General features: G+C 37.4%; 2 protein-coding genes across 5 annotated transcripts; one reads left to right on the forward strand and one right to left on the reverse strand.

The window, feature by feature from the left end:
• Positions 1–570: 570 nt before the first annotated feature.
• On the reverse strand, positions 571–16,790 carry LOC306857194 (membralin-like). 2 transcript variants are annotated; one of them, XM_079396992.1, is made up of 11 exons: positions 15,748–16,790; positions 8,643–8,936; positions 7,811–7,973; positions 7,109–7,219; positions 5,759–5,881; positions 5,568–5,668; positions 4,797–4,854; positions 4,591–4,674; positions 4,333–4,465; positions 3,200–3,299; positions 571–3,113 (listed from the first exon to the last, which is right to left on the reverse strand). In XM_079396992.1, the coding sequence occupies exons 1-11, from the start codon at positions 15,964–15,966 to the stop codon at positions 2,454–2,456; spliced, it is 2,046 nt and encodes a 681-aa protein (XP_079253118.1). In that variant the 5' UTR covers positions 15,967–16,790; the 3' UTR covers positions 571–2,453. The 2 variants fall into 2 exon arrangements, with proteins under 2 accessions (XP_079253118.1, XP_079253119.1); XM_079396993.1 differs by having other exon boundaries at positions 7,865–7,973; positions 15,748–16,741.
• Positions 15,854–27,299, forward strand: LOC306857190 (mediator of RNA polymerase II transcription subunit 16-like). Of its 3 annotated transcripts, XM_079396983.1 has the most exons (15): positions 15,854–16,156; positions 19,162–19,414; positions 19,567–19,674; positions 20,798–20,967; positions 21,049–21,480; positions 22,226–22,331; positions 22,628–22,783; positions 22,867–23,084; positions 23,156–23,362; positions 23,458–23,668; positions 24,827–24,960; positions 25,050–25,242; positions 25,345–25,558; positions 26,076–26,159; positions 26,934–27,299. In XM_079396983.1, the coding sequence occupies exons 2-15, from the start codon at positions 19,231–19,233 to the stop codon at positions 27,061–27,063; spliced, it is 2,547 nt and encodes an 848-aa protein (XP_079253109.1). In that variant the 5' UTR covers positions 15,854–16,156; positions 19,162–19,230; the 3' UTR covers positions 27,064–27,299. The 3 variants fall into 3 exon arrangements, with proteins under 3 accessions (XP_079253109.1, XP_079253110.1, XP_079253108.1); XM_079396984.1 differs by lacking the exon at positions 15,854–16,156 and having other exon boundaries at positions 18,881–19,372; XM_079396982.1 differs by lacking the exon at positions 15,854–16,156 and having other exon boundaries at positions 18,915–19,414.
• The last annotated feature ends 311 nt before the right edge of the window (positions 27,300–27,610 follow it).

Here is a 27,610-nt window from a genome sequence, read left to right on the forward strand (position 1 = left end):
CAACACGCTCATTTATCATCACGCACTGGCATAAATAGCCTACAATCATAAAGTACTGGCATAATTATCAGGCGTTTACAGTATTTGCTAAATATATGGTAGCAAATACTAGCATAATTATACAGAACGTTAATTAGGTAAAGCGATACACGAATTGAAAGGAAAGATAAAATGTTTATATGAAAAATATAGCCCTAACAAGTTAATATAGCCTAATAATAATAATAATAAACAAATATTAAATGTTTAATGTTAATAAAAATGTTATGATAATCCTGGGTTGCTATGGTCACGTAGGTTTGTTTACACATTAAACTCGTGGCTCACCATGCTGTTCAAAAATAATTTTTTTAATTGAATATGTTAAAAAAATTGAATATTTTAACACTTCTGGCAGCGTTTAAAACAATTAAACTGTACCCTATTAATGGAATGAGCCGGTTTCAGGGGCTAAATAAAAATCATATATAAAATAATATATCTTTAAAATATAGAAAACTTTTAAAAAGAGCTTAAAACAAGCAGGTTTAGCCAAAGTTAAATTACTGAATGATTGATTCACTTGCATTAAAAGTCATAGTTTTATTTTCCTGCCTTCTCAATTTTCATGATTTCCATGTTTCGTGTGATGGGCAGACGTCACATTAATGCACATGCTCCAGAGTTCATTATATACTCAGTCTCAAACCTCAAGTTGACAGAAAGTTTGTCAACTCTAAGCCTACTTTGAAACAGTTACAACTTTGTGTGAAATGCCACTGAAAGATGAAATGACCACACACAAAAAGTTCTAAGTGGAAATTAATTTCATCTCTTTAAGCAGTTTTTAAACATTACAGTTAAATACATTTGAATGACAGAATCACAGAACTGAGAATTATTTTTTCAGTTTCTGTCTAGACATCCTACACAATGCATCTAAACTCTACAATCATCTGTTTCCTCTGACAATGGCAAATAGGCACTGAAAAAAAAATAATATCGAGGAACTGATCATAAAACCATAAAATCACTCTTTCAGACCTATTATCCTTTATGGATCTGAGCCTTACAAAATATTGCACAATTTGATGAAAAAAACCCCCAAAAAACAAAAATCCAGAGCCTGGCTTTTTTTCTTGCCATATTGTTGCATAGCCTATAAATGACCATCCCCATCCACAGTCATGTGTCACAACAGACAAGTTTCCTTTGTTCTCTTAGTTTGCGGTGCGTTTAGTGAAGTTTTTACACATGGTCACAAAGCTCATTAGACAGCCACTGATCTTCCCAAGTCAAACATATGGAGAAACCTCAACACAAGCAGAATATGAAAAGACAGCGGACGTCTGGATCAGTGACTTCAGCTGATGGGCTGCAAAATGAGCACAGCTTGACCTTCACTGCTTACGGCTGTTTCAAAATTGTTTCTGCTAAAGCATGTTCATTCCTGCTTCAGTTGCTCTTTTCTCTACTGGCTTTGAAGCCTCTGGTAAGGCTATCGACTCCAATGTACTTGGCCAAAGACGGAAATACAAGGTTAATGTTCGGTTTTAGAAGCATAAGGCATTAATCTATAAACCAACTCTCTCAAAGCCAGACTTGACCTTAAACCGACGACTCACTGATGAGTCTGTGCAAAAGACAATGTCTGTCTAAACTAACCGCAAAAACAAATGTCTCTTGATGAGGATTACAAAGCACAGAAATGACCCCATGATTTAAACAGAGCTTTCAATGAGGATCATGTGGAAGGAGGACTTATTCTAAGTGTAATGTTGCTTTGATGTCCACTTCTTTTGACCAATAAGCACTCTGACCACCAATAGCATTGGATTCAGGAGTCAAGCTGCTCCATACCTAGGCCAACATCATATCTGAATGCAACGGCAGGTCGCAAGCAAGATTTGAAGTCGCGTGAGGAACATGTTTGGCAACTTGCTGTAGTGAACAAGGTAGGAGAGGCCAAAACAATTATTTTTCACTGCTTCAAGTAGGCAGCATTAATTTTATATCATTGGAGGAATGGAAAGAAAGCAGAAACAATCCTTGCACGAGATGCGCAAAGTACGACTTTGAAGCAAGACTGCCGCCTTGTGGCCCACTGATACCTGCACCTCCTTAATCAGGAGAAACGAAAAGTACCATTATTGAGCGATACATCACGTTTTAAACTGAATACTCCCTGCATTAAAAGTTTCAATCAATTAAATAAAGAAAATCACATATAAAGACTTCAAATGATCACACCCTCATAGCATCATTTGGACAATTCAATACGAATTTACTCTTGAGAACATGACTAGACGGCGGAAGTCTGCTTCGGCCCTCCTCATGTTCACATTGGAGGTTTCCAGGATGTAATTACATAAAGCTCCATCACGGCTTCTCCTCTTGATGCCTTCTGGAATAATTTAGAGAGGGGTGTTGACTGTAGAGCGTGGATTCATTCATTCAGAATGGAGGTGCGAGACTCAAGCCGGTGCAGAGTGGGAGTCAGAGCTCTCGCTTTTGTTCTCCGTCTTGTCATCCCAGTCCGTGGCGCCTTTAAGCGTTTCTGCAACTCTGCAGTCTGTGTGTGAGGTCATTGGGGAGGACGTTTCGGATTCCATTTGCCCTCCTCCACCACCAGGGGGACCCAGACCCTGAGCGCAACCCCGTGCTGCAGGAGCACTGGCTGCGCTAATGTTTCCGACTTGGTTCTCTCCTGCAGTGCTCGAAGCACGCAGCTCTGTTAACCCTGCACCCAACGACGCCGGTTCCTGGATCCTTCCCAGCTCCAAAAGAGAGTCGCCTGACAGGACGTCCGGGCCAATGGCGATCTCGGCCATCCAGTCGAGGTCGGAGTTCGATGGTTCGCCGGGCACCCCAGTATTTACCACCAAGCCGTTGTGAGTTTCCAGTTGAGGTTGGTCCTGAGAGGCTCGCCGGTCCTGGCCGTTAGTGTTCGCATTAGCAGCTGCGTTAGCCTGGCCGGCGGGCGCAGCACTGCTAGTGTTGTTGTTGAGATTGTCCTGCAGTGCAGTCTGGTTTCCTTGACCCACCTGCTGATTTTGAAGCAGCATCTCCTGGATCCGGATCTGCTGCAGGATGGCCGGAAGCTCATAGTGGTGGAAAAAATAGATCATTGAGTGCTGCGCAAGACAAAAACGAAAAAGCTTATGAGCTACAGACAATTCTATTCAACTGGCTACACTGAAAAAGGGCTGAAATAAGATACCTGAATGAAGAGCCAGGAAGTGACCAGAGCAAGGCTGCTGTACTGGCCGTTAAACCGGTAATGATATGCATAGAAGGCAAAGTGATACAGATAGAAGAATCTGAAAAACAGCACAAGAGATCTTTTAGATGCATTTAGTGAGCTGCCTTTCTGTCCATTCCCTACATAAGGAGCTCACTTTGGCTGTGTTTACCTGCACTCTGAATTCATTCCGATTGATGAATCTGAATGTAGTGTTTACATGAACGCTAAATAAAGTGATTGGGTTGATGTGTGTGTTTATGTCACAAGCTTTAAATCAGCATTGATTTTTTGACATGCACACACTACACAAATATAGAGAGTTTGTACAATAACCATTCTCCTACACTCTATTTGTTTGAAACAGAAGAATTAATATTTATTTCTGGACAAATATTACATAACCCGCTGTGCCATGCTGCGCTTATATTTATCACGCAGTAAAAATGCCCATCTTTGTGCCCAAAACAGTCGTCTGAGGATGGGAATCCAAAACAAGGACTGGTGGGACGTTGTCCTGCTCCACTTTAAGGAAGCAGGACAACGAAAGCCACTTTTTCAAAAGGAAAGTTTTATAAATACAGGACAATAATTTATACAACACTTTATTCAACGGGAAGAACAGCTCGTTCCACACATCATACGTCATTACACTATTTCTACGCCAATGCAAATGCGCAGTCCTTTCAGTTTTCAATCTGAAGTTTTTACATGCACTCTCGATCGTATTAGAAAAGGAATAAACCACCTCTTTCAATCCGATTGAAATTTTATTCAGATTGAGCTCAATCGGATCGATTAAGGTGTTTACATGAAGGCTTTCAGTCTGATTTAGCCGTCGATCCGATTCAGATTATTTGGTTGCATGCAAACGCAGCCATTGAGTGATTCAATATAATGCATTTCAGTACGCCACACAAATATCACTCCTGGGAACTAAAAATGTATTTCAGTAGAAAGTGATAAAGTGTTCCTAAGCTGAATGATGACTACTGGAAAATGATTTTTAAAAATAATAAATGCGCAAATGTAAATACTAATGTAAAACAGCAGTAGAGGAGTCTGGTAAAACATCAGAGCCATTGGCATGTACCTGTTATCTGAAGACATACCTGAGCCAGTGCCGTTTGCTCGTATTGGTGTGGCAGCAGATGGCATCATATTGGTCTGCTAACCAAACAATGAGGATGATGTAGAAGGCAGTGGTTGTGTCATTGAAAAACTCAGACATGATGGCCTCCATACCTGCAGACAGGATAAAAAAGAGGGTATTTGCAGTCAACAAAATAAAAGATCAGGCATGGAGTGGATAGGAGACGCACATGAATATGAGAACATCTCTCCAAACCCCAGCAGTGACCTGTACCTACCCACAAGAGCCAGGATGACAGTGAGGAGAGGGGCGGCAGGGAAGGCAATGGTCATATTCATCTCCAACATCTGGAGAAGGTCCACTGAGAAAAACCAAACAGCAGAGATATAGTCTTGTTAAAAATAATAGCTTTAGACTGCATTACAGACTTGATAATAAATGGTTTTTCACTGATGAAGACCAAAGAGGCTGATGGGAACGTACCTATAAAAACAAAAATCTGGTGGTGCGAGTACCGTAGCAGCATGGACACGGACAGAGTCTGAGAAAGAAAAGAAAAAGTGATTCCATTTGATTCAGCAAGGAATAGTTCAAATATTATAGTTCTCTTAACATTTCCTCACTTGTATGAGTTTCTTTCTTTAATGAAACCCAAAAGCTCAATTCCTGAAGAATATTCTGGTCACTTCTCAATGATGTAAATGAATAACCAAGTTACAAAAAACAGACCGAAGTTGAAATCATTATTCACTGCATGTTTGTAAATGGATCATTCTTTTAAGTCAGATCTTTTCAGTGAATCAGTTCATCCAGCTCGCCAAAGCAATCTGAATGAGGTTTACAAAATCAGAGCATTTTTTCAAATTTAACACCTTGACCTTTGGTCACAGCTGTTAATACCTCACTGGAGGGGAAGATTATTAGTAAATGATGACTTTCATTTCAGTATGTGTCTTACCAAAATCTATCATATGACAGTGCATAGGCCACATTTAGAATAATTTCAGCTGATTTTAAATAATTTTTTCCAAGCTTGAAAGCTCTAGACACCATTCCTTGTAATTAGAACGCCGTAAAATTTTTACCATATGTCCCATTTATAAATCATGAGAATGACTAAATTATCAATTTACATTTCTGGGTAAACTAATAGCCTAAATGCTCAAACTGAACTAATGTGATGACATCACATATAATCCAATCACTAACAAGCAACTGCTCTGTAAGGGCTGCTACGGTAAAGAAAGTACTTACAAAGATAACCATGATTACAAAGGCTGCTAGGTAGGAGGTACGAGCCATCCACATACTGACAAAACGGTAGTGTTCTCCAGAAACCACGTTCCTCAGAAACCCTAAAAAAAATAAAAAAATTAAATAAAAACTCTTCATAGTTACGGCATCACCAAGGAATCAGAGTTCTTAAGTGCGGACATCAAATTTACCTTTGTTTTCCTCGTTCTCTGCTAAAGCCTTCACACTGGACATCAGGATATCATCATAACCCAGGCATTCATCCAAGAGGAAGCGACTGAAACCATCTCCAAAGCACTGATCCTTCATGGGGTCTGCAGACAGATGGAGAGAGATTAAGTACAACTGTATGCTTTCCCTTTTAAAAAAAAAAAAGCTATGATGTCTAATGGCCTTGTAGGAAGAGCTCACCAAAAAATATTTGTTAACGCACTCTCATGTCATTCAAAATCTTTATGACCTTCTTAGACCTTCAAAGTAATTGTCAATTCATTTATTATTATTTTTGCATTTTATGAGAAATACAGCACTTTCACACAAGCACAAATCAAGAAAATGTCAACTCGCCTGGTTTGCTCCCAGATTTAGTCACAGCAAAAGACCGTGAAAGAAAACAGGCTGGCTGTATTACACTTCAATTTGAGCACAATATATCAATAGAGATCACTAAACTCCAAACTTACATATCCATTTAAGAGAAAAACTCTTATTGGGGATTTAAATGTTTTATATCTGGCAACCCCAAAACATGAATGTTTGTGGATAGGGATGCACCGAAATGAAAATTCTTGGCTGAAGCCGAACAAAATGAAACACTAGGCTGAAGGCCAAATACCGAACTCGGTTTTTCACATTTTTTTCCCCATGTAGGCCTATTTTGCCATTTTTTCACCATTGCATAAATTAAATAGCCAAAATGTGCAAAAACATTTACAGTTGTGTCCTGCTTTTCAAATAAATAAAAAAAATCAATTACAAAACAACAATTTAAAAATATTTACTTCACACGGAATTTTTTTTTTACATTCTATCAAACATTATACCAACAATTTTTTACAATTATTTATATAGCACATTTAAAACAGCCACGAGACTGACCAAAGTGCTTCACAAATTTAACTTACTAAAATAATATTTTTGGGCAATTTTTGAGGCCAATTATTATGGCAAATTATTATGCTTAATAAATTGAGAGAAGCAGAAACCGTGATCACGATTCATGATTCAACACACTTTCCTCCATGCAACACAAAAGGTGACCAGCTGTAACTCTTTTAAATCCTATTAGCGAATGAGGACCAAGTGCATTAAAAAAGGACCATACAACTTAAATTTTAGTCTGTTTATTATACAAAGGCATAGGTTATATAAATTATAGGTGATTGAAATAGCATGAAGATCGGTAAACACTGACAGTTTTAATTTTGGGGTAATTATTTCCAAGAATGTTACAATATAACAGTGCAATAATAGAACATTCTACTCTTTTGTGTGTTTTGCCAGATTTTCTGTTGATATCCAAGAGAGTGTGATGTACTCACCCAGGGTCACCACCATAACAGGGATGTTGAGTCGCTGCCGTGTGGCCTGGGACAGCCGTAGGAAACCATATTCCAAAGAATATTCAACAATATACTCTTCTTGGGGCCACACTACACACAAACACAAACACAGATAAATGTTGACAACTTTTCATTGAATTTAGAAATTCTATAAAGCTGTTATTTCACAACAACGGTACTACTTTTTCTGTATTAATAAAAAAAAAACATCTCTATATTGTCATTGATTTAATATGCAAAATAAAGTGTTGATTATATGTCCTTTTAAAAGATCCTTTCTTCTGGGTTTCAAGCTTTAATTTGGGGGACTGCCACCCCAAAAACGTCCCGCAAATTACACCCTGCTCATCCTACACATTATAAATAACTTATTTGCATCCAGATGTGAGATTTGGAAAAGGTGAATTTGTATCTAACCTAACAAATTACAGTATATGGGACTCTCAGACATCTTATCTTACAACAGGCCATTGTGATCGTTTCTGAAGTCATGTGACGTAGCACACGTGGCCTCTGGTAAGGGTAAGGTAATAAAAGAATGTGGGAACAGAAAGGAAATCTGAGCAGGGGAAGTAAGAACGGTGGCACTGGATGGAGGGAGGAGAGGGAATGAATTCACACAGGAGGAAGAGGAGGAGAGAACCAGATGGCTACGGAGTGGGGCGTATTTGAGATGTTTACCTGCTCGAGTTAGCATCTCAATCTCGGAGACAGTCTCCCTCAGCGGCTGCATACCTTTAGAGGGGGCCTGGCTGAAGGACAGATCCTGGGATTCATTCAGGCTGGAGCCAGGAACACCACCACTCATCGACGGATTCAGCCGTGGCTCGATGTCGAGCTCAAACTGCATGTGAGAGAGAGACAAAGGGCACAGTCTGTCAGAACGATCACTTTAGTGGAATAATTCACAATGAATCAATATTATATCATTATTTACTGATCATATATAATAATATATAATTTTAGATGGTGAAAATAATAATAATAATAGAAAATGGGAAATATTATTAACAATAACAAATGTAAGAAATTAATATTGATTTGACATGTTAACAGCATGTGTGTTTGGGACAACAGGAGACCAAGTAATTAAATAACAATTAGCAATTTTTTAATTAAGTATGGGTGGCTCCCTATCCTTATTTCCTGTTGCTGTGTAATAAGGCTGCACGATAAATCGCTTGCAATTGTCACGCGCAGCTTGTCAGTAAAGCCGGTTCTGTGATTAGTAGTAAATCTCCATCACGTGCTTTCAGATGGAACGGCATTTAATACACAGATCCGTAGATCGCTGACAAGCTACGCAATTCATAATCGCAGATGAACCCCCTTCGATTATGAACGTGATATTGCGTAGCTTGTCAGTGAACTACGGATCTGTGTATCAAATGCCATTCCATCTGAAAGCAAGTGATGGATATTTACTACAAATCACAGAACCGGCTTTAGTGACGAGATGCGCATGATCATCACATGCGATTTATAGTGCAGCCCTACTGTATAATAAACTCACCCGTACTGTGCTGTTGTCAAACATCTCCATGGTCATCTCTTCCTCCTCTTCAGTGTCTGAGGGCACCATTGGCTCTCTGGTTTCACTTCCGTCCTCTGGTTCTTTCACGAGGCCCTGGATTCCCTCAGTCTCAGAGAACTGCAGAAAGATGGGTGCACGGCTGGAGTTGCGCTGGATCTCCACACGCAGGATGCCGTCGCGGGGCCATTTCTCCCGCACATGCTCCAGGCAGTTGATTGGAGAGCGTGAGAAGGCAATGTGGATGTAAGCCAGGATGAAGAGCATAAACAATGCCTGCCAATCAAATGACATCAAATTAAAGTGAATAAAAAAGGTGTACAAAAACTAAAGAATAGGCAACACTTAGGCATTAAACAATGCACTCCCATAACAATAATGGCATGAAAATCCCTCCTTTTATACTCACAAGTCAAAATTCTGAAACTGATACCATCTGAATCATTAAAGACTTCTCACGCAAAAATGATTTTTTTTTATTTGCTAAATGTGTAGGACAAAATTCAGTTAATCTGTTTAAAAAATATATATATATATATATATAATAACTAATGTTAATTTTTAGTATATATTGCAGACATATATACACATATTTTGGATATGATTTTTAATATGCCACAAATGTGTTTACATTTTCATCAAATAATGGATTTTTTTGCAAAATAAAATACACGTATAAACACTTTTTTTGGATACAGGGTTATTATAGTTAACTAAAACATTAAACAAAATAAAAAAGGTACCTTAAATAAAACAAAACCTATATATAAAAATATTGCAGTTAGTTGCAAGGCAAACATTTCTCATTTTCATTTCGTTTATTTTGATGTACTAAAATAAATTAAACTAAAGCTGAAATAAAAATGTATAAAAATTAAAATGAAAAACACCACTGGTTGGACAAGGTTACATTTTCAACTAAGCCAAATAAATAAATAAATCCCAAAACTTATGTAATTGTTTCACAGCTTTATAATTTAGTAAGATAATAAACTGCAGCAATATTTTTGTGGTTAGCCGAGAGATGCTAAGATTGGTGCCTCACTAACTTAAAGGAACACTCCACGTTTTTGGAAATAGGCTCATTTTACAACTCCAAGAGTTAAACAGTTGAGTTTTACAGTTTTTGAATCCATTCAGCCGATCTCCGTGTCTCAGCTTAGCTTAGCATAGACCATTGAATCGGATTAGACCATTAGCATCTCGCTGAAAAATGACTAAAGAGTTTCGATAATTTTCCTATTTAAAACTTGACTCTTCTGTAGTTACATTGTGCACTAAGACCGACGATTTTCTAAGCTGATATGGCTAGGAACTATACTAGGGATGTAACGATTACCGGTTTGACGATAAATCATGATAAAATTCCCCACGGTTAGTATTACCGTTTCATATTTTAATTATCATTAAAACCGTATTTGATTACCGCGATCTGAACAACTCACGATAATAAATACTGTCCATCATAAAGCAGAGTGTAACAGTGTCACGAGCGCACGGCAGCAGAGTTTCATTCCGAGTGAAAACAGGGCGGAAATGCTGGGAGGTTTTAAAAGAGTGCTGAGGGAATTCTACACATGAATATATCAATGAATTAATTATATGAATGTACCTCTGAAGGATCTAACTGTCTTCAGAAACGATTCGATGGCATTTTGTTTTCATCTTAGCTCCATGTAATACCTAAAGGAAGTGTTCTTAAACACAATACTGCTTTGTTCGCGGGAATCAGCTGTAATTCAGCTTTTCCATATAAACCGCCACCTGCTGTCAGAGAGTGGATTTACAGACACTCATTTACATTCAGCCTGTGTGCAGTTTCTGTCTGGCCAAAAAACTGACCAAATTTGCATGACCTGCTGTAAATTTTAACCGGTTGATGAAAAACAAGCTTATGTGGATTCTACACATCTAAACAATTCAGATAAGCAATATAGAATTATTTATGGAGCAGATAAGTGGATAGAGAGTTGGACTCTCCGGTCCGGCAGGGATTGTAGGTGGGGGGAGTGAATAACCAACACTCTCTCCACCTTCAATACCACGACTGAGGTGCCCTTGAGCAAGGTACCGAACCCCCAACTGCTCCCCGGATGCCGCAGCATTGGCTGCCCACTGCTCCAGGTGTAGGTTCACTTGGATGGGTTAAATGCAGAGCACAAATTCAGAGTATGGGTCACCATACTTGGCCACACACCACTTCCCCCTCCCCTTCCCCTTATTAATCAATTATCATTTTGACTTAACTTTTCTTTAAAGGCTGAAATGTGAGGTTTACCTTTATATGAAACTTTTTCAAAGCTTTATTTGAACATTTACATTATTTATTTGAACATGCTATTAAATGGGTGTCAGTCAAGTTGTCATTTAAAATCCAGACCTCATTGGTAATGTTATTGTTTTAGTGATTATGCAAACAAAAAGTTATTTTATTTGCTGTTTGTTGATTTAAGTATAAAACTTGAAGTTATTTATGTACTTTTTGAGCATCTCCAGCACATTTTAACAATACCGTGATAATACTGATAACCGTGATAATTTTGGTCACTATAATCATGATGAGAAATTTTCATACCGTTACATCCCTAAACTATACTCTCATTCTGGCGTAATAATCAAGGAAATTTGCTGCCGTACCATGAGTGCAGCAGGCACAGTGATATTACGCAGCTCCTGAAAGTAGATCCCAGCTATATCATAACTAGTTACCTAGCTGGGGACTACTTTCAGGCGCTGTGTAAAATCACTGCGCCTGCTGCACTCACAGAATGGCTGAATGGATTCAAAAACGGTAAAACTCAACTTTTTAACTCTTGGGGAGTTGTAAAATGAGCCTATTTCCCAAAAAAAGTGGAGTGTTCCTTTAACAGGTAATTCTGAAGCAAGGTTATTTTCGTAAACGAAGACTAAAACTAAGACGAAAACGACAATTTGAAAAAACTATTTCGTAAACTGAAATAAAATAAAAATGTCAAAATATTTAAAAAACTTAAACGAAACGAACAGTTATTGAAAAACTAACTGAAATAAAAATTTTCAAAAATAAATAATCGTTTTCGTGATCTCTCACCCCTTGGCAGAAAAATATTTGAGCTGTGTGGCGGTTTAGGTATATACCTGTAAATGGCGCATCACGCACATGGGGTAAATCTGAAGGAGCGATGCAAAGCAGTTTAAAGCAGAGTCCTGCTTGGTAAACGTGCACCAGCAGTACTTACAGAACACCCGACCCGTTATCCGACAGCAGCACTAATTTAATTCTGTACCAGACCAGAAGCGTTTGACAAAGACCACGAGTCACGACCCGAACCGCACCCACTTTAAATCTGTTACATCGGGTAATAACTTATTTATTTTCTCATGTAAACCAATTCTAAGTTGGTGCTTTGAAGAAAAACAGACGCGCAGCGCAACACGATAATTAACAAAAAAAACTCTGTAAACAATAGCCTAACTTTTGCCTAGCATATTGCGATCACTCTGGCTTTCGAACAAATGTGCATGCAGTCTAAATCACATCATACGCACGCTTAATTCTTCATAAATTAAAATAGCATTCAAATATGAGCCTTTACTGTTAAATGCGATTGCCCTTATTATTGAATTTCAGAATTATGTGTGGCGTTCACGGAAAAGTGAACAAGACACATCAGTTAAAAAATCATGATTATGGGTAAATAAGAAAAAAAGACATCTAATATTACCAAATTAGGCTTCATTTATTTTCATATTAAATCTCAAAACACATCTTTAGATATGACATTAAGCGCAACTTGTGTAGATTAGTAAAAAGGCTTGACTGCTTAATTGGTGTATATTTGTATACTTTTACCCTTTAATCAATCTCAAAATGCATTAATTCTGTCTCGCTAGACGTTTGCCTCACTATAAGGTTATGCCTACGTCTTTCTTTGACCTGCGCTCGGTGATCTGTTAATTCTGCTAAACTTTAATTAAAACTGAAACTAAACTATATAAAAACTAAAAAATGTGTTCACAAAATAAAAACTAAACTAAAACTAACACAAATATTCATGAAACTAATAAAAACTAAACTGATTTTAAAGCAAATTTGAAAACGATATTAAAATAAAGCGAATTTAAAAATTAAAACTATAATAACCTTGTTCTGAAGCAGATTCGCATGTCAATCAAATAGCAGCATTCCTGTGTGCAACTGTTGCAGTATGACGGAGTAATAAAGACAGGCTCCTGCAGATAACTGCCTATATCTGCCTGTTTCTCACTCTGGCTGATAACGTAACGTTTGGCCAACTAATCTTTTTGCTGTGTTTTTCGTCAGTTCCAAAGTCTGAAGACAGCCTTGTCAATAGATATTAAATATTTTGTGAAGCTAAAATTATTTGTGAATATTTTACATGCTATTTATATTACATATTTATTTTATTATAATTTTAATCTTTGCAATTACTATTTTTTTTTTAATCTTTCTGTAAAGCACTTTGATTATCACTGTGCATGAAATGTGCTATATAAATAAACTTGCCTTGCCTCATATTTATATTTATTTACACTACTGTTCAAAAGTTTGGGCCAGTAATTGTTTTAAGAAATTAACTGAGAAAAGTTATTTTAAAATGCAATAGTATTTCACAATATACTGTGTTTTGATTAAATAAAATGCAGCCTTACATGTGCTTGTAACGTGCTCTTCAATTGCCGGTGTGCTGTTTATTTTTATATTAAAGCGCAATTATATATTATAAAAGGTTGCGCGAAAACATGATGCGTGTCAGATCAGCGTCACGTTCAGCAGTGGCAGCTCTTAAAGAAATAAGAACCAAAAAACCTAATAACCCAGCTGCTGTGATGTTTGTTAATCAAAGAACAAAACAAATAATAATAATATCAATAACTTTTATAGCTTTAAGGATTCATCTATATTTAATATAGAATTTAGTGTCTGATAACTTCAATTTCTGTATATTTCCTACTAACTGAAGGGCACAGGTAGCTAAATAAGACATTTATTATAATGGGTTTATGTGAAGATTTATGTTAAATTAAGAGTTGTTATTTTGTAAAGTCTAATAAATGTTAAAATTGATAGCTCTCATTTATACTGTAATGTTGAATGGTTATAATCAATGGTTAGTTTCATAGATTAGATTAGATTAGATTCAACTTTGTCACTGTGCAGAGTACAAGTACAGAGCCAATGAAATGCAGTTAGCATCTAACCAGAGGTGCAAATAACAAAGTATATACATAAATATAAAAAACGTGTATATACATTAAGTTTTATGACATATAGTGCAAGTTATGAGATGACTAGCTCAGTGCAAATGACTGTACATACAACTTAGGTTGCAAGGAAGTATAAACAGAAGGTGCATTATAAGTGAGGTATGTAAGTAGCATATGTTTATATATGGCCAATGACCTTAATGTGAAATGTGCAAGGGAATGTGCAAAATATCAGAAATGTGCAAAATAACAGCGGAAACAATATGAACATTGTGAGTGAGGAGTGCAGACAGGTTATTGAACAGTTTTTTGAGACATCAGTATTGGTTTTTCAGTCATAAAAATGCTAAACAAATATAAAAAAATAAACTGTCTTATGTTTTACATTAATGTGAATATTGCATGTAAAATTATTGCAATATAAAAGTATATTAAAGGGGTGGTTGACCTTCTAGGCCTGATTGTGTTTATGGGGTGCAGTCTAACATGCGTTAATGCTTTGTTTTTTAAAAACGCATTTTTTTCACATAATTTACCTTCATTCTACACCTCTCTGTCCCTTCTCTTATGTACGCGCTCCCTCAGAAATACGCAATGGACTCTGATTGGTTAGCTTGTCCAGTGTGTTGTGATTGGCTAAATTGCCTCTAGTGCGCATCTAACCGTCAGGTCCCTCAGCTCAGCGGCATGTGTCTATATTGCTCATCAATTTAAGCCCGATTGAGACGCAGAAGATATTAGGTGAAGCGCATCGTGCAGGACATGTGCAAGCACAGCTCTCAATATTATGGTTTTTTGTTTGTTTGTTATCGTCTCATATAGATACTCTGTTATTTGTAAATGCTACTGCTTCTGTTAGTTTTTAATACGCGGTTTTATCCCGATTAAATCTTTAATACAGTACGGCAACCGCATATGCGCCCATGTATAACGCTTCTCATAACTATGTGAAAATAAGTGTATAGTTGGAAAAGTTCATTGTTTGAGCTGGTGATCTGAATGAGAGAGAGAGACCGATGCAGAGCAGGGGATGCGAGGAATAGGATTAAGAACTGCTGCTTTTGAACATTGATTTTGAAACGTGTGAATCCGTTAGAAGACAGAATCGCGATTCATATATGAATAGATTTTTACATGCACCTCTAGTTTTCTCTTCCTCTTCTCTAAAGCAGCGCAGCATGGCCTCGCCCCCTTCGTTACATATTCCCAGGGGCGGGGTTTATCTGGGTTTGTGACGTAACGGACCCAGGAAGTAACTCGTTGTAGTCCCTACGAGCCGTTTTTGTAGGCATTAAACTGCCAGAATTTTAAAAGACGATATCTCCGTTTGCACTGAACTTTCAGCGCCACAACTTTGCAGATATTGTTTATGCTCAAACAGCAACATTACACACTAAAGTTAAAAAAAGTGAAATCGCAATCAACCACCACTTTAAAAACATTAATGTTAGGTGAGATTAATCAAGTTTAATTTCAGAAAAAAAATTGAGCCAATTAGTTCCTTTTTTTTTAAATTGATTGACAAAACATTTTTAGCTATATACAAAACCAACATGTATCAGTAGTAATAACCCATTTTAGTTCAGTAATATGGCATATTTGGAAATGAAACTGGACACTACTTATTTTGACTTAAGCAAATGTTGCAAATAGGATATAGCTGGGAGGTAACACCTAAAGCCATGGGTTAGTTGGCATTTATATGATGCTGATAACCACCAGCATCCATCCTGATGTTTAGGGAGCACGGCATTCTGCATGCTAACAGATGAGGGAGAAAAGCATCCAAAACTGAGCATGTGTAGGCCTTCTGGGAAGGATTACTACAGTTTATATATACATGTACACGATATACAAGATAAAAAATGTCAAAGTTCACCTTTAACAAGACGAGGAACTCGAATATTCGTCTGAAGGACGGTGGGAAGAGTCTGGCGTATGTGACTGCCATCTTAAAGAACAAGGCGTGGAAGAGTCTGTCTCGCACGTTGATCAGTGGGTTCTGGTTCATCGCGGGGTTCCGGATCCGGTTCGCCCCACCGTTATTGTTGTTGTTCAGTGGGACGTTGTTGTTCACATTGCCTTGGTTGTCAGACATGGTGGTCGTTGTTCAGTAACTTGATAAGGAGAAAGACCAGGTGAGGTCAAGCAGACAGCAATGTGCGCAGATCCAGATGAGCAGGCCAGTCACACAACATCAGCACACGCCGATGATGATCCTGCTTCTCCAAAACTGGACTGACCTTCAGATATCACCACAAAAAACGCCCCGACAGATGCTGAATTTTGTAAGGATGTTGGTGGGCAATGCTTCTTCCACTCCTACCATGTCATAACCTAGCCTAGCGAGCTAGCAAACTTCTAGCTAAAGCTTTAGAGCCTTTGACACAACTGCTAATCGTGTAGTTTATATACCGTGAAGCGAGAGCAGCATCTCAGGCTGTTAAAATGTGTTTTAGACTAAATGTGTCCGGCAGATGTGACTTGGGCCTCCTGCATCCACTGTCACTCCAACCAAACTAGTTAAACATGCTAACTAACGCATTTATTGCCACTAACACCAGCTAAATGCATAATATTCACTCGGGCTTGGAAGTTGAATATCGCTCAGATGTTGTAACTGAGTGCATAAAAAGAAAGAAACCTGGACTATCACACAGCACGTCTGCTAACAGTCGTACGCTAACAAGTTAGCCGAGCTCCCCTGAGGAACCCGTATGTTCGGTTTACGTTTAAACAAACACCTCCTCCTATAACGCTCACAATGTTCGAGTAAATAAGGCCTCAGATACTTGATGATATCCCGCCAGAACCATCCGATGGCAGCGACTGCAACCTGTCTTAAAGACCATCTGTTTATACAACCATTTTCTGGAGCGGAGCGGACTTGGGAGTAGCAGCAAAGAAGCTTTTAATGAGGGAAGCGTTTCCACTCTGATCACGCTTCCACGGTTAGTCACATGACATCGAGTCACGTGATTTTTGACCACGCAAATGGTTCCACCCATAATTTGTAAAAAAATATATATATTTTATTGAATCCCATTAATGTATAACATTTAATTTAATTTCAGTACTAAAAATAGCGCATTGTTTATAAGTACCAAATGTTTACTCTAGTTTGAGAGGAGATACGTTATTGTTAAATAGGACGTCACGTTATTGAAGAGTGGAAGGGCTTGTCAGTACAGCAGCTACGGCACGTCACTCGGTGGAAGTACCATTTCTAACATTAAACCTGTAGAGCACCCGGTTGTGGTGGGTTGACCACAGGACGCAGGTCAGAATATGCATATTTTACATGAAAAAAATAAAGACCCATAAAAGTACGAAGGAATGACACAAATAAAAAGATCATAAATAAAAACTCAATTTAAATATAAAACTAATAAATGGAAATTAACAAAAGGCAATATCCAGTTAAACACGTTTTGACAATAAGAAAAATATATTTATTATAATTTATTATTTGTCTTGGAGACAGGAGCTTCCAGTGCAGAAAAAGTACAGACATTGTACAATCAAATACAGTGATAAAAATATAGAAAATACACAACAGATAGATTTACAAATGTACAGATATGCTTTACAGATGTACAGTTAGGCTATGAAACACCCTGATGGCAATTGTAATTAATTAGGTGAAATATAGGTTGCAATCTTTATGACAAAACTAAGAGCAGATCTGGTAGTGACTGATTACATGTAATATGGATTATGTAATCAGATCTCAAAAATGAAGTACTTGTAATTAGTGTATATTATATTTTCAAATGCTCATAATCAGATTACTTTTAATGGATTACGTGATTGCATATTATTCACACAACAGCAGTAAATTATTCTTAACTTCTTGATTATCTCTTCTTCTTTTTATTCTTCTTTTAAATTTTCCTTTATAAAAATCATATGACTATATTCACAAATACTATGTAAATAAATTTGCAAGAGGAAAGTATCTCTCAAGCAATTAGACCATGTATGAAACAAATACACATGCAAGTTAATAAATATGCATGTAGTTTTTTTTAATAACTGTTATTCCCATAATCATTATAGTACGTTAATGGTACGTTTGAAACATAGTTTGATAAAAAAAAAAAAAAAGTAATCTAAAAAGTATTCAGGACATGACCTAAAATAGTAACCTAGATTACGTTTCTAACTACAGTTTTCATCATGCAATCTGTAATGAGTAACAGACTACAATTTATAAGTAATACACAGCACTAAGAGGTCTGTTACGTTTACATTCTTCAAGAATATCTGTAATATATTAGGTGATTAATATATTAACAAAAAAGAAGAATACACACACACACACACATATATATATATATATATATATATACAGTCATGGCCAAAAATATCGGCACCCTTGGTAAATATGATCAAAGAAGGCTGTGAAAATCAATCCACATTGTTAATCCTTTTGATCTTTTATTTAAAAAAAATCACAAAAATCTAACCTTTCATTGGATAATAAGAATTGAAAATGGGGGGAAATATCATTATGAAATAAATGTTTTTCTCAATTTCACGTTGGACACAATTATTGGCACCCCTAGAAATTCTTATGAGTAAAATATCTCTGAACTATATTCCCATTCATATTCACAATTTTGAGCACTCCAGGGTGATTATGAACATGAAATTATCCAGCCATGGCTTCCTGTTTCACAGAAATATAAATAGGAGGGAAAACAAAGCCCAAATTCCCTTAATCATCCGTCACAATGAGAAAAACCAAAGAATATATTTCTGATGTGTAGCAAAAGATAATTGAGCTTCACAAATTAGTGAAGTGGCTTTAAGAAAAGAGCTAGAGCAGTGAAAATCCCCATTTCCACCATCAGAGCAATAATTAAGAATTTCCAATCAACAACAAATGTTACGAAACTGCCTGGAAGAGGACGTGTGCACATTAATTTTCACAGCCCTCTTTGATCATATTTACCAAGGTTGCCGATATATATATCGTCATATATATATGCATGTTATGCGCGTCCTCCAGTCCAATAGGGGGCGGCAAGTCCTTAGTCGAGTCTCTAAACGCGGATAGAAGCGACGTACTGAGACGCTCAGTGATGTGCCGCTTCATAGTGCAGCTGATGTTATTAAAAATAAAATAAATGTCGAAATGCCAGGGCAATTGTACCTTAACATATTGCTTTCTTTTCTACTTTAAAAGCAGCCGCATGTAGTTATATAACTGTTATTTCAATCATTTTGCTTTGTTCTTGTCCAGCATCAGGCATGCTAAGCGTTTGCTAACTTGTAACTTACGTTACAGTGATCGTCTTCACACTTAAGGTCTCGAGTAAAGGTGCCAGTGCTTATAACCTTCAGTTTAATTCATTATATGATGGAGATCGCGTATGTTTGCGAGTGGGAGAAGAGACCCAAGAGCAACCACTGCCCGTCAATCCCTCTGGTGTGCGCCTGGTCCTGTAGAAACCTCATCGCCTTCACCACTGACCTGAAGAATGAGGAGGATGACAAAGGTCTGGACAATGCCTTTATTACCAATATTACCAGACCTGTTGGTGAGTTATAAATGAATGATGAGGAAAAGCATACTCTTTTAATTGGTTCTGAAGTAGAGATTGGCTACGTAGAGCTTCACTGTTTTCTATGATCGGATACTGTGGTAATAACGGGATAATTAATTTATGAAATGATGGCTTTTCTGCTGCAGATCTGAGTCATATGATACACATCATTGACACTGATCACCCCTGGGATGTGAACTCCATCAACTCTGGTCACACTGAGGTCATTTCCTGCCTGGAATGGGACCAGTCAGGTCAGTCATTGTGATTAATATATGAAACATGAAATGGGTGAAACTTCTGGAACGTGTCAAGGTCAAATTTCACTTCAAAAATGAGAATAGAGAATTGTATTTTGCATAAAGAGACATTATGCCTACGACATTGTTTCCAAAATAAATGTTTTTGTTTATATAATATATGTGTGTGTGTACTGTGTATATAAATGCACACAAATACAGTATATATTTTGAAAAAAAAAAAAAATATATATATTTAAATTACAGATAAATATATAAGCATAACATATTTTTCTTAAATATGTACATGCATGTGTCTGTATTTATATATACATAATAAATATACACAGTACACACACATATTATGTAAACAAAAACTTTTATTTTGGATGCGATTAATCGCGATTAATCATTTGACAGCACTATTTGATTTAGATTGCATTCATTTTATTTTAGCCATATTTCAGTAGTTTTAATTTAAATTTTCCATATTTTATGCACTCTTTATTGCATAAATTAGAGACCGAACAATAGATGCTACTGTATTGTATAAATAATATACAATTTAAGTAAAGTTGTTTTGGAGATTATTTATTTTTTAATGTATTTTTAATAGAAATAGTTCCTTAGTTTTCATTAGAGGGATGAAAAATGTAAGAGAAAACTTATAATGTGGAATCAAAATACTGCATATCAGGGTTAGTGTTGTTATCTAAAATTAAAGCTACTGAAATTTGGCTGAAATGTAAAATAAAATATAAATATTAAATGGAAAAACAAGGAGAAATATTTCCTTGGCAACTAACTGAAATCTGCACAAAAATAATATAATATAATATTAGCCAAAACTGAAATGAGAATTAAAAACCTAAAAAACAAAAGACAAAACACCTAACAAAATTACTAAAAAATAAATAAAAATAAAAATGTAAAAATAAAAGTTAATACAAGATATGAATAACAACTGCAATAGTGTATGAATAATGCATAAAAATCCTAAAAACTTTATTTTCTGTATGCATTTCTTTTTTTTACTTTTAGATTTGGTGTTAAATGTTCTTGAACTGTTTTTTGAGATTGACCCAAACAGATCTGAAGTGAGCTCAGTGTTATCATTGTGTGTGTTGCGGTACGCCAGGTTCGAGGCTGTTGTCTGCTGATGGAGATGGTCAGATCAAGTGTTGGGGAATGACAGAGCACCTGGTGAACAGCTGGGAGTGCACACAGAGCAGCTCATTGGACGGAGACCCGATCGTAGCCCTCTCATGGTTACACAATGGAGTTAAACTCGCCCTGCATGTTGAAAAGGCAAGGAAATCTCCTTAGCACCTGCTAAATAACCATACAAACATAACTAACTAACTGCCTGATGTCTTTGTTTCGCCTCAGTCTGGCTCTACGAACTTTGGAGAGAAGTTTTCCCGGGTAAAGTTCTCTCCCTCTCTCACGTTGTTTGGCGGCAAGCCCATGGAGGGCTGGTTAGCAGTGACGGTGAGCGGTTTGGTGACCGTGTCACTGTTAAAGCCGAACGGGACTCTGCTGACGGCCAGCGAGAGCCTGTGCAGGCTGAGGGGCCGTGTGGCGCTGGCTGACATCGCCTTCACGGGCGGCGGGAATATAGTGGTGGCGGCCACCGATGGCAGCAGCTCTTCTCCGGTGCAGTTCTATAAAGTGTGCGTGAGCGTGGTGAATGAGAAGTGCCGCATCGACACCGAGCTCTTGCCCTCGCTATTCATGCGCTGCACCACCGACCCCGTCCGGAGGGACAAATACCCCGCTGTCACTCACCTTAAATTCCTCACACGAGAAAACTCAGAACAGGTGAGATAATGAACATTCAAAAAAAGACATTATAATATTGTGATCCATAAAATCACTTGTAGCATTCATTTTTAAATGTAAATATTTAAAATGAAAAGAAATTGTCATTTTTAGACAAAATAGTATAGATTTGTGTATAATATTAAATATACTGTATTATTGTTCATAACTTTGGGGCCAGTAAGAAAAGGCTGCATTTATTTGATAAAAAATAACCTATTTATATTGTAATATATTTTAAAATGTAATTTATTCCTGTGATGCAAAAAGCTGAATTTTCAGCATCATTACTCCAGTTTTCAGTGTCACATGATCCTTCAGAAATCATTCTGATATGCTGATTTTCTGCTCAAGAAACATTTTTATCATCACAGTAGGAAACCAGTAGTTTTTGTGGAAACCGAGATTTTTTTTTTTCTTTTTCAGGATTATTTGATGAACAGGAAGTTCAGAAGAACAGCATTTATTTGAAATATAATTTTTTATAACAGTCTTCACTGTCACTTTTAATCAATTGAATGCATCCTTGCTGAATAAAAGTATTAATTTCTTTTTAAAAAAGTCTTGCTGACCCAAAACCTTTGAACTGTAGTTTATATAATATTATGTCATAATCTAGTATAGATATAGAATAATTTTGGGCTATTAGTGTCGGTCAGAAATTGGATGTTAATTCCACAATTTCCATGCTACGAGCTGTTTTCCAGTTCTTTGATCTGAGCATGATTTGTTTGTGTTTGTGAAGGTGCTGCTCTGTGCGTCCAGTCAGATGGGCAGCATTGTAGAGTGCTGGTCCTTGCGGAAGGAGGGTCTCCCTGTTAATAATATCTTTCAACATCGATCACCTGTGGGTAAGTTACATTGAACCAGATGCAGAAAAGTGTTATGTTGCAGTGTTATACACTTTTTAATTTTAAAATGTAAAAATTACTATAATGCAGTGTTTGTAAAGGCAATACAACAGATGCTATATAAACTTTTTTTTTTTACACTACTTAAATATTATTGTAGTTAATGCTTTTTCTAATAATTATTTTAAGCAATATATTACCTAAATGTACATATTAACTAAGCTTCTTTATGCTGTATTATTTCCCTGGATTGCAACTTAAGTTGCTGAAGTCGTTTGTTTTCTTGCCATCATCAGTGGGTGAAAAGCAGCCAATGATTCTGAAGTGGCGTATCCTCTCAGCGACCAATGATCTGGACCGTGTGTCTGCTGTCGCTCTGCCTAAACTTCCCATCTCCATTTCGAACACTGATCTCAAAGTCGCCTCAGATACCAAGTTTTTCCCAGGCCTCGGTACAGCCTTGATATCTTTCATCCTATTTCAATGAACGTAGCTTTAAGACTGCTTTGGTTGATAATCATTTTGTTGTCCTCAGGTCTTGCCCTGGCCTTCCATGATGGCAGCATCCAGATTCTCCATCGCCTTTCCCTGCACACCATGGGAGTGTTCTACGGTTCCTCTGGTTCCTCCCAGCGTGTCGGAGAAGAACCTGCCATTAAACGTCAGAGAGCCGGTGGCCCGACGCTGCACTTTAAAGCCCTTCAGTTCTCCTGGACATCTCTGGCTCTGGTTGGAGTGGACAATCATGGCAAGGTATGATAGCTTGACACCTTGTGGTGACAGGAGCACCCTCAGATCTTATAGTTCACCTCTTCTGATTTCAGTTGCACATGATCCGAGTGACTCCATCCATGGGCCAAATGTTGGACATGAACACACTCCTGCGGCACCTGCTGTTCCTTCTGGAGTACTGCATGGTGACGGGATACGACTGGTGGGACGTGCTGCTGCACGCGCAGCCAAGCATGGTGCATAACCTTCTGGAGAAGCTTCACGAGGAGTACATGAGACAAAACCAAGCGCTCCAGCAGGTAGATCAGTATACTATTACATAGACTTTGACTTCAAATCGGTTTCTTTTTGACTTTGTTGTGGTTTTTCCTCTGTTTCATGGCTTGCGATGAAGGTTTTGTCCACCCGTATAGTGGCAGTAAAGGCGTCTCTGTGTAAACTGTCAACTGCCACCGCAGCAAGAGCCTGTGACTTCCACGCTAAACTGCTCCTCATCGCCATCAGCTCCACGCTGAAGTCTTTACTGAGACCTCATGTGCTCAACACCCCCGACAAGAGTCCTGGAGACCGTCTCTCTGAGATCTGTGCCAAAAACACTGACACCGGTAATCTAATCGCAATTATTTAAGATAATCACAATAATTGTACAGCTTATATTTCAGTTATATTTTGCCATCCACATAAGAGAAATTTAAAAGGGTAAAGACACAAAAGAAAATTTTTATATTATTCTTTGTTTTCAGAGCATGAAAGTAAATCATAAGAAGTAAATCAAAAGTAATGTATTAGACTTGCATTGTAATTGTATGACAATTAATCATCCACACAAAATTCATAATTGTGACAGGCCTATCGTGACATTTTGCCCATCCTATTCCTTTAGTTGTTGTTTTGATACTGTGAAAGTGAGGTCATTTTCACAACTGCTCTGTGAAATTTCATGGGCAAATTCATTCATTCTTGCAAGGGCAATATTTTTCCCGATGCAGATTTTGCCAATGTTCAACTTGGTCTCCTGGATTTGCCTCGCTGACCAACAGAAAACTGTGACTTGAGTGACTTCTCTTTTGAGCAGTGCTTCGTATTTTGCTATACTGTTCTGGGGAAAGTTACTTTTAAAAGTAATGCCTTACATTATTACGTTAATACATAAAAAGTAACTAATTCGGTTACCTAGTTAATTTTTATGGGGAGTAATGCATTACGTTACATTGCGTTACTTTTGATCACCTAGGCTGGGCTTGCTTTATTTGTTTTTTTAAATATTAGTTCACTTCCAGAATAAAAATTTAATGATAATTTACTCGCTCCCACATCATCCAAGATGTTCTTGTCTTTCTTTCTTCAGTGGAAAAGAAAATGAAAATTTTTGAGGAAAACATTCCAGGATTTTTCTCCATATAGTAGACTTCAATGGGAGACAATGGGTTGAAGGTCTAAATTTCAGTTTCAGTGCAGCTTCATAGGGCTTTACACAATCCCACGCAAGGTATAAGCTTTAGTCTGAAGGAAGTGACCTCACACCCAGTTTCTCTCAACACAGTGACAAGAAAGGTGTCGGGCAATAAATGGGAAAATAGAGTAATTGTTTGAAAAAGTAACTAGATATTTAATTGTAAATTTAAAAGTAATGTGTTACTTTACTTGCTACTTGAAAAAGTAATCTGATTAAGTAACTTGTAACACTGCTATTGACAATGGACAGTTTTTTGCCTGCAAAAATTTGTAAATGTGAATGCACCTCAGTGACAATTTCTGTTCAGATATTGATAAGGTGATGATCAACCTGAAGACCGAGGAGTTTGTTTTGGACGGACCACCCCTCCAATCCCTCCAGCAGCTCATTCAGTGGGTGGGAGACTTTGTTCTTTATCTGCTGGCCAACCTGCCTAACCAGGTGAGCTCAACTGGATGACCTTTATCAGCTGTCATGGTGCTGCCGATTTTGAGTTTAACATGCTGCTTTATGACTGAATATCTTTGCAGGGCTCCATCGTGCGTCCAGGGTTTGGGTTCCTGCGGGACGGTGCGTCTCTGGGCATGCTCAGAGAGATGCTGGTGATGATTCGTATTTGGGGCCTGTTAAAACCAGGCTGTTTGCCCATCTACACGGCCACATCTGACAACCAGGACAGCATGTTTCTGCTCTTCCGCCTGCTCACCAAACTCTGGCTCTGCTGTGAGTTAGACCCTGTGTCACGCTTTAAGCCAACATGTCAGTTGAGCTGTTAAATCGGCTAAAAAATGAACTCTTGTTTTTCTGTTGTCTTTTGATTGGCAGCTCGAGATGAGAGTCACCCGCAGGACCCCGATGAGACGTTGATTGATGAGTGCTGTCTACTGCCCAGTCAGCTCCTGGTACCCAGCATGGACTGGCTGCCCATCAACGACGGTGTTATCACTAAGATCCAGAGCAAACACCCGCTAAGACTTCAGTTCGGCAAACCGTACACCCTGCCCGGAGTCAACCCCAACGCACAGGTGGAGGTGTTCAGGTGAGCCATTATGGCTTAGTTCACCCAAAATATACATCTTTTAATTGGTGTTATCACAGTATCAAAAATTTCAAGTCAGGACCAATACCAGTACAATTTTACAGTTCTTTGCACTCTTTAGTATAATTTTTATTTAACTTTTTGAAAATAAAAATGTTAAATAAATGAAATTAGTTAACTGTTAATGCTATTAAAAATTATTAGTAAATAATAGCTTTCAAATAGTGTTCAAGTAAGTAAATGTTGCATTAAAAAGATCAAATTTAATTGTCAAATTCCATGACATTCCGTGTTATACAGCAGATTTAATTTTAATGGGTTCTGTGATTCCTTCGTTTTCCACATCATAAGGCCCTACCATTTGTTTCACGTGCTTTTCAGACATTGTGATTGGCTACAATGCTCAACACTGCAAAAACACGTTGACTCATTAACTAATTTGACATAAAATTGTCTGATTTTAGGTTTTATTGTTGCCGGTGGTTAATGCATTTCCTCTTTGGTGGTGTTGTTTCAGAAGTCCAGCATCTCAGAGGATGGACCACCTGCGATGTTTACATTTGGGCATCTCTCCAACAGAGGACAGCAAAGCCTGCACCAGGTATTGCTTGGAATGAAATTCCCTTCAATGAAATTTTGACAACAAATTAGTTCATAATGCCTTTAAAATGTGTGTGTTCTAAATTTGTATTTTAATGATTACAATTATATGAAATTCTTGTACTTTAAAATATTATGTGATTAATGTATATCATATATATATGATATATATGTAATGTGTATATACACACACACGTGAATGTATATTTATTAAATGCCATTTATTCCTGCAATAGCAAAGCTGACTTTTCAGCATCATTACTCCAGTCCTCAGTGTCATATGATCCTTCAGAAATCATTCTAATATGCTATTTGCTGCTCAAGAAGCTTTTTTATTATTATTATTATTATCAACAGTTGTGTTGCTTATTAGTTTTGTGGAAACTGTGATATGTTTTTTTCAGGATTCTTTTAAGAATATAAAGTTCAAAAGAACAGCATTTATTTGAAATTGACTTTTTGACATAAATGTCTTTACTGTCACTTTTGATCCATTTATTATTGCATCACTGCTGAATAAAAGAATTTCACTGATCATATAGATATAAGTTGTTCTGATGACTGATATGCTTAAAATCAGGTTGTCAGCAATAAGGGCAATAAATAAAATTACTTTTCAAATAAGACTTTTAAACAGACTCCATTGTGTTCCGTTATTTTGTGGGTCGGTTGAGCCTGCAAATCTTTCATCTTCACACATGATGCAGCCGGCTGTCCTGAGACTCTATATTTAGCAGCATTCCTCAATGAACTCCTGTCTCTGTGGTCTGTTTAGGTGTGGCTGTGTCACCATGCTGAGATCCCCAAATAAAACCAACGCCATGAGACAGTGGGAGCAGCGCTGGATCAAGAACTGTCTGTGTGGCGGTCTCTGGAGAAGAATCCCCTCCACACTGACCGCCTGAATACTGGGGAAATGTTCAAGCTGCACAGATCTCTCATTGTGAACATCGTATAGGTCTATACAACAAAGCAACCTTTATTTTCATGTTCTGGTTTTCTCTAAGCCACAGTGTTTGCGAGAGAGTGAATAATGTCTTGTTTTATTTCCTGTTGTAAATATGAACCATGCATTTTGTTTTGTAACATTGTAGTACATAATAAACATTTTTGTAATAAAATAAATTCTGCATCCTAAATGTATCAGCCTAAAATTGTCTAAGAACCACAGGGAGGTGCTAAACCTGACAAACACAGCCATGTTATATATCCATCATTCTTATTCCCTGACAAATCAGCATATTGTAGAGACAAAACCTGCCCTACTGATTCTGTCCACAACAGACCATTATTAGAGTGACCACTTACTTGTTGACAGCCACTTCACTAACAGCACTATTTAACTGCAGGGACAGTATGAGCATGTGTCCACAGGAATCGATGGGAAATCAAGGGGAAAAGTGTGTTGGCCAGCCACTGTGCTTTGGCTCTGATTCAAGAGGTCATCACGGC

This window comes from Barbus barbus (genome assembly GCF_936440315.1).
Source record: "Barbus barbus genome assembly, chromosome: 37".
Classification (NCBI taxonomy): Eukaryota; Metazoa; Chordata; class Actinopteri; order Cypriniformes; family Cyprinidae; genus Barbus; species Barbus barbus.

Bases quoted from the DNA above. Each gene is read 5' to 3' on its own strand.
- LOC306857194 (XM_079396992.1), bottom strand. From the start codon at position 15,966: ATGTCTGACAACCAAGGCAATGTGAACAACAACGTCCCACTGAACAAC. The intron at 5,882-7,108 runs GTGAGTACATCA...ATCTGTCTGCAG, and splicing joins TGTTATGGTGGTGACCCTGG to ACCCCATGAAGGATCAGTGC. The intron at 3,300-4,332 runs GTATGTCTTCAG...GCTGTTTTTCAG, and splicing joins AGCAAACGGCACTGGCTCAG to ATTCTTCTATCTGTATCACT.
- LOC306857190 (XM_079396983.1), top strand. From the start codon at position 19,231: ATGATGGAGATCGCGTATGTTTGCGAGTGGGAGAAGAGACCCAAGAGC. The intron at 19,675-20,797 runs GTCAGTCATTGT...GCGGTACGCCAG, and splicing joins CCTGGAATGGGACCAGTCAG to GTTCGAGGCTGTTGTCTGCT. The intron at 23,363-23,457 runs GTAGATCAGTAT...CTTGCGATGAAG, and splicing joins AAAACCAAGCGCTCCAGCAG to GTTTTGTCCACCCGTATAGT.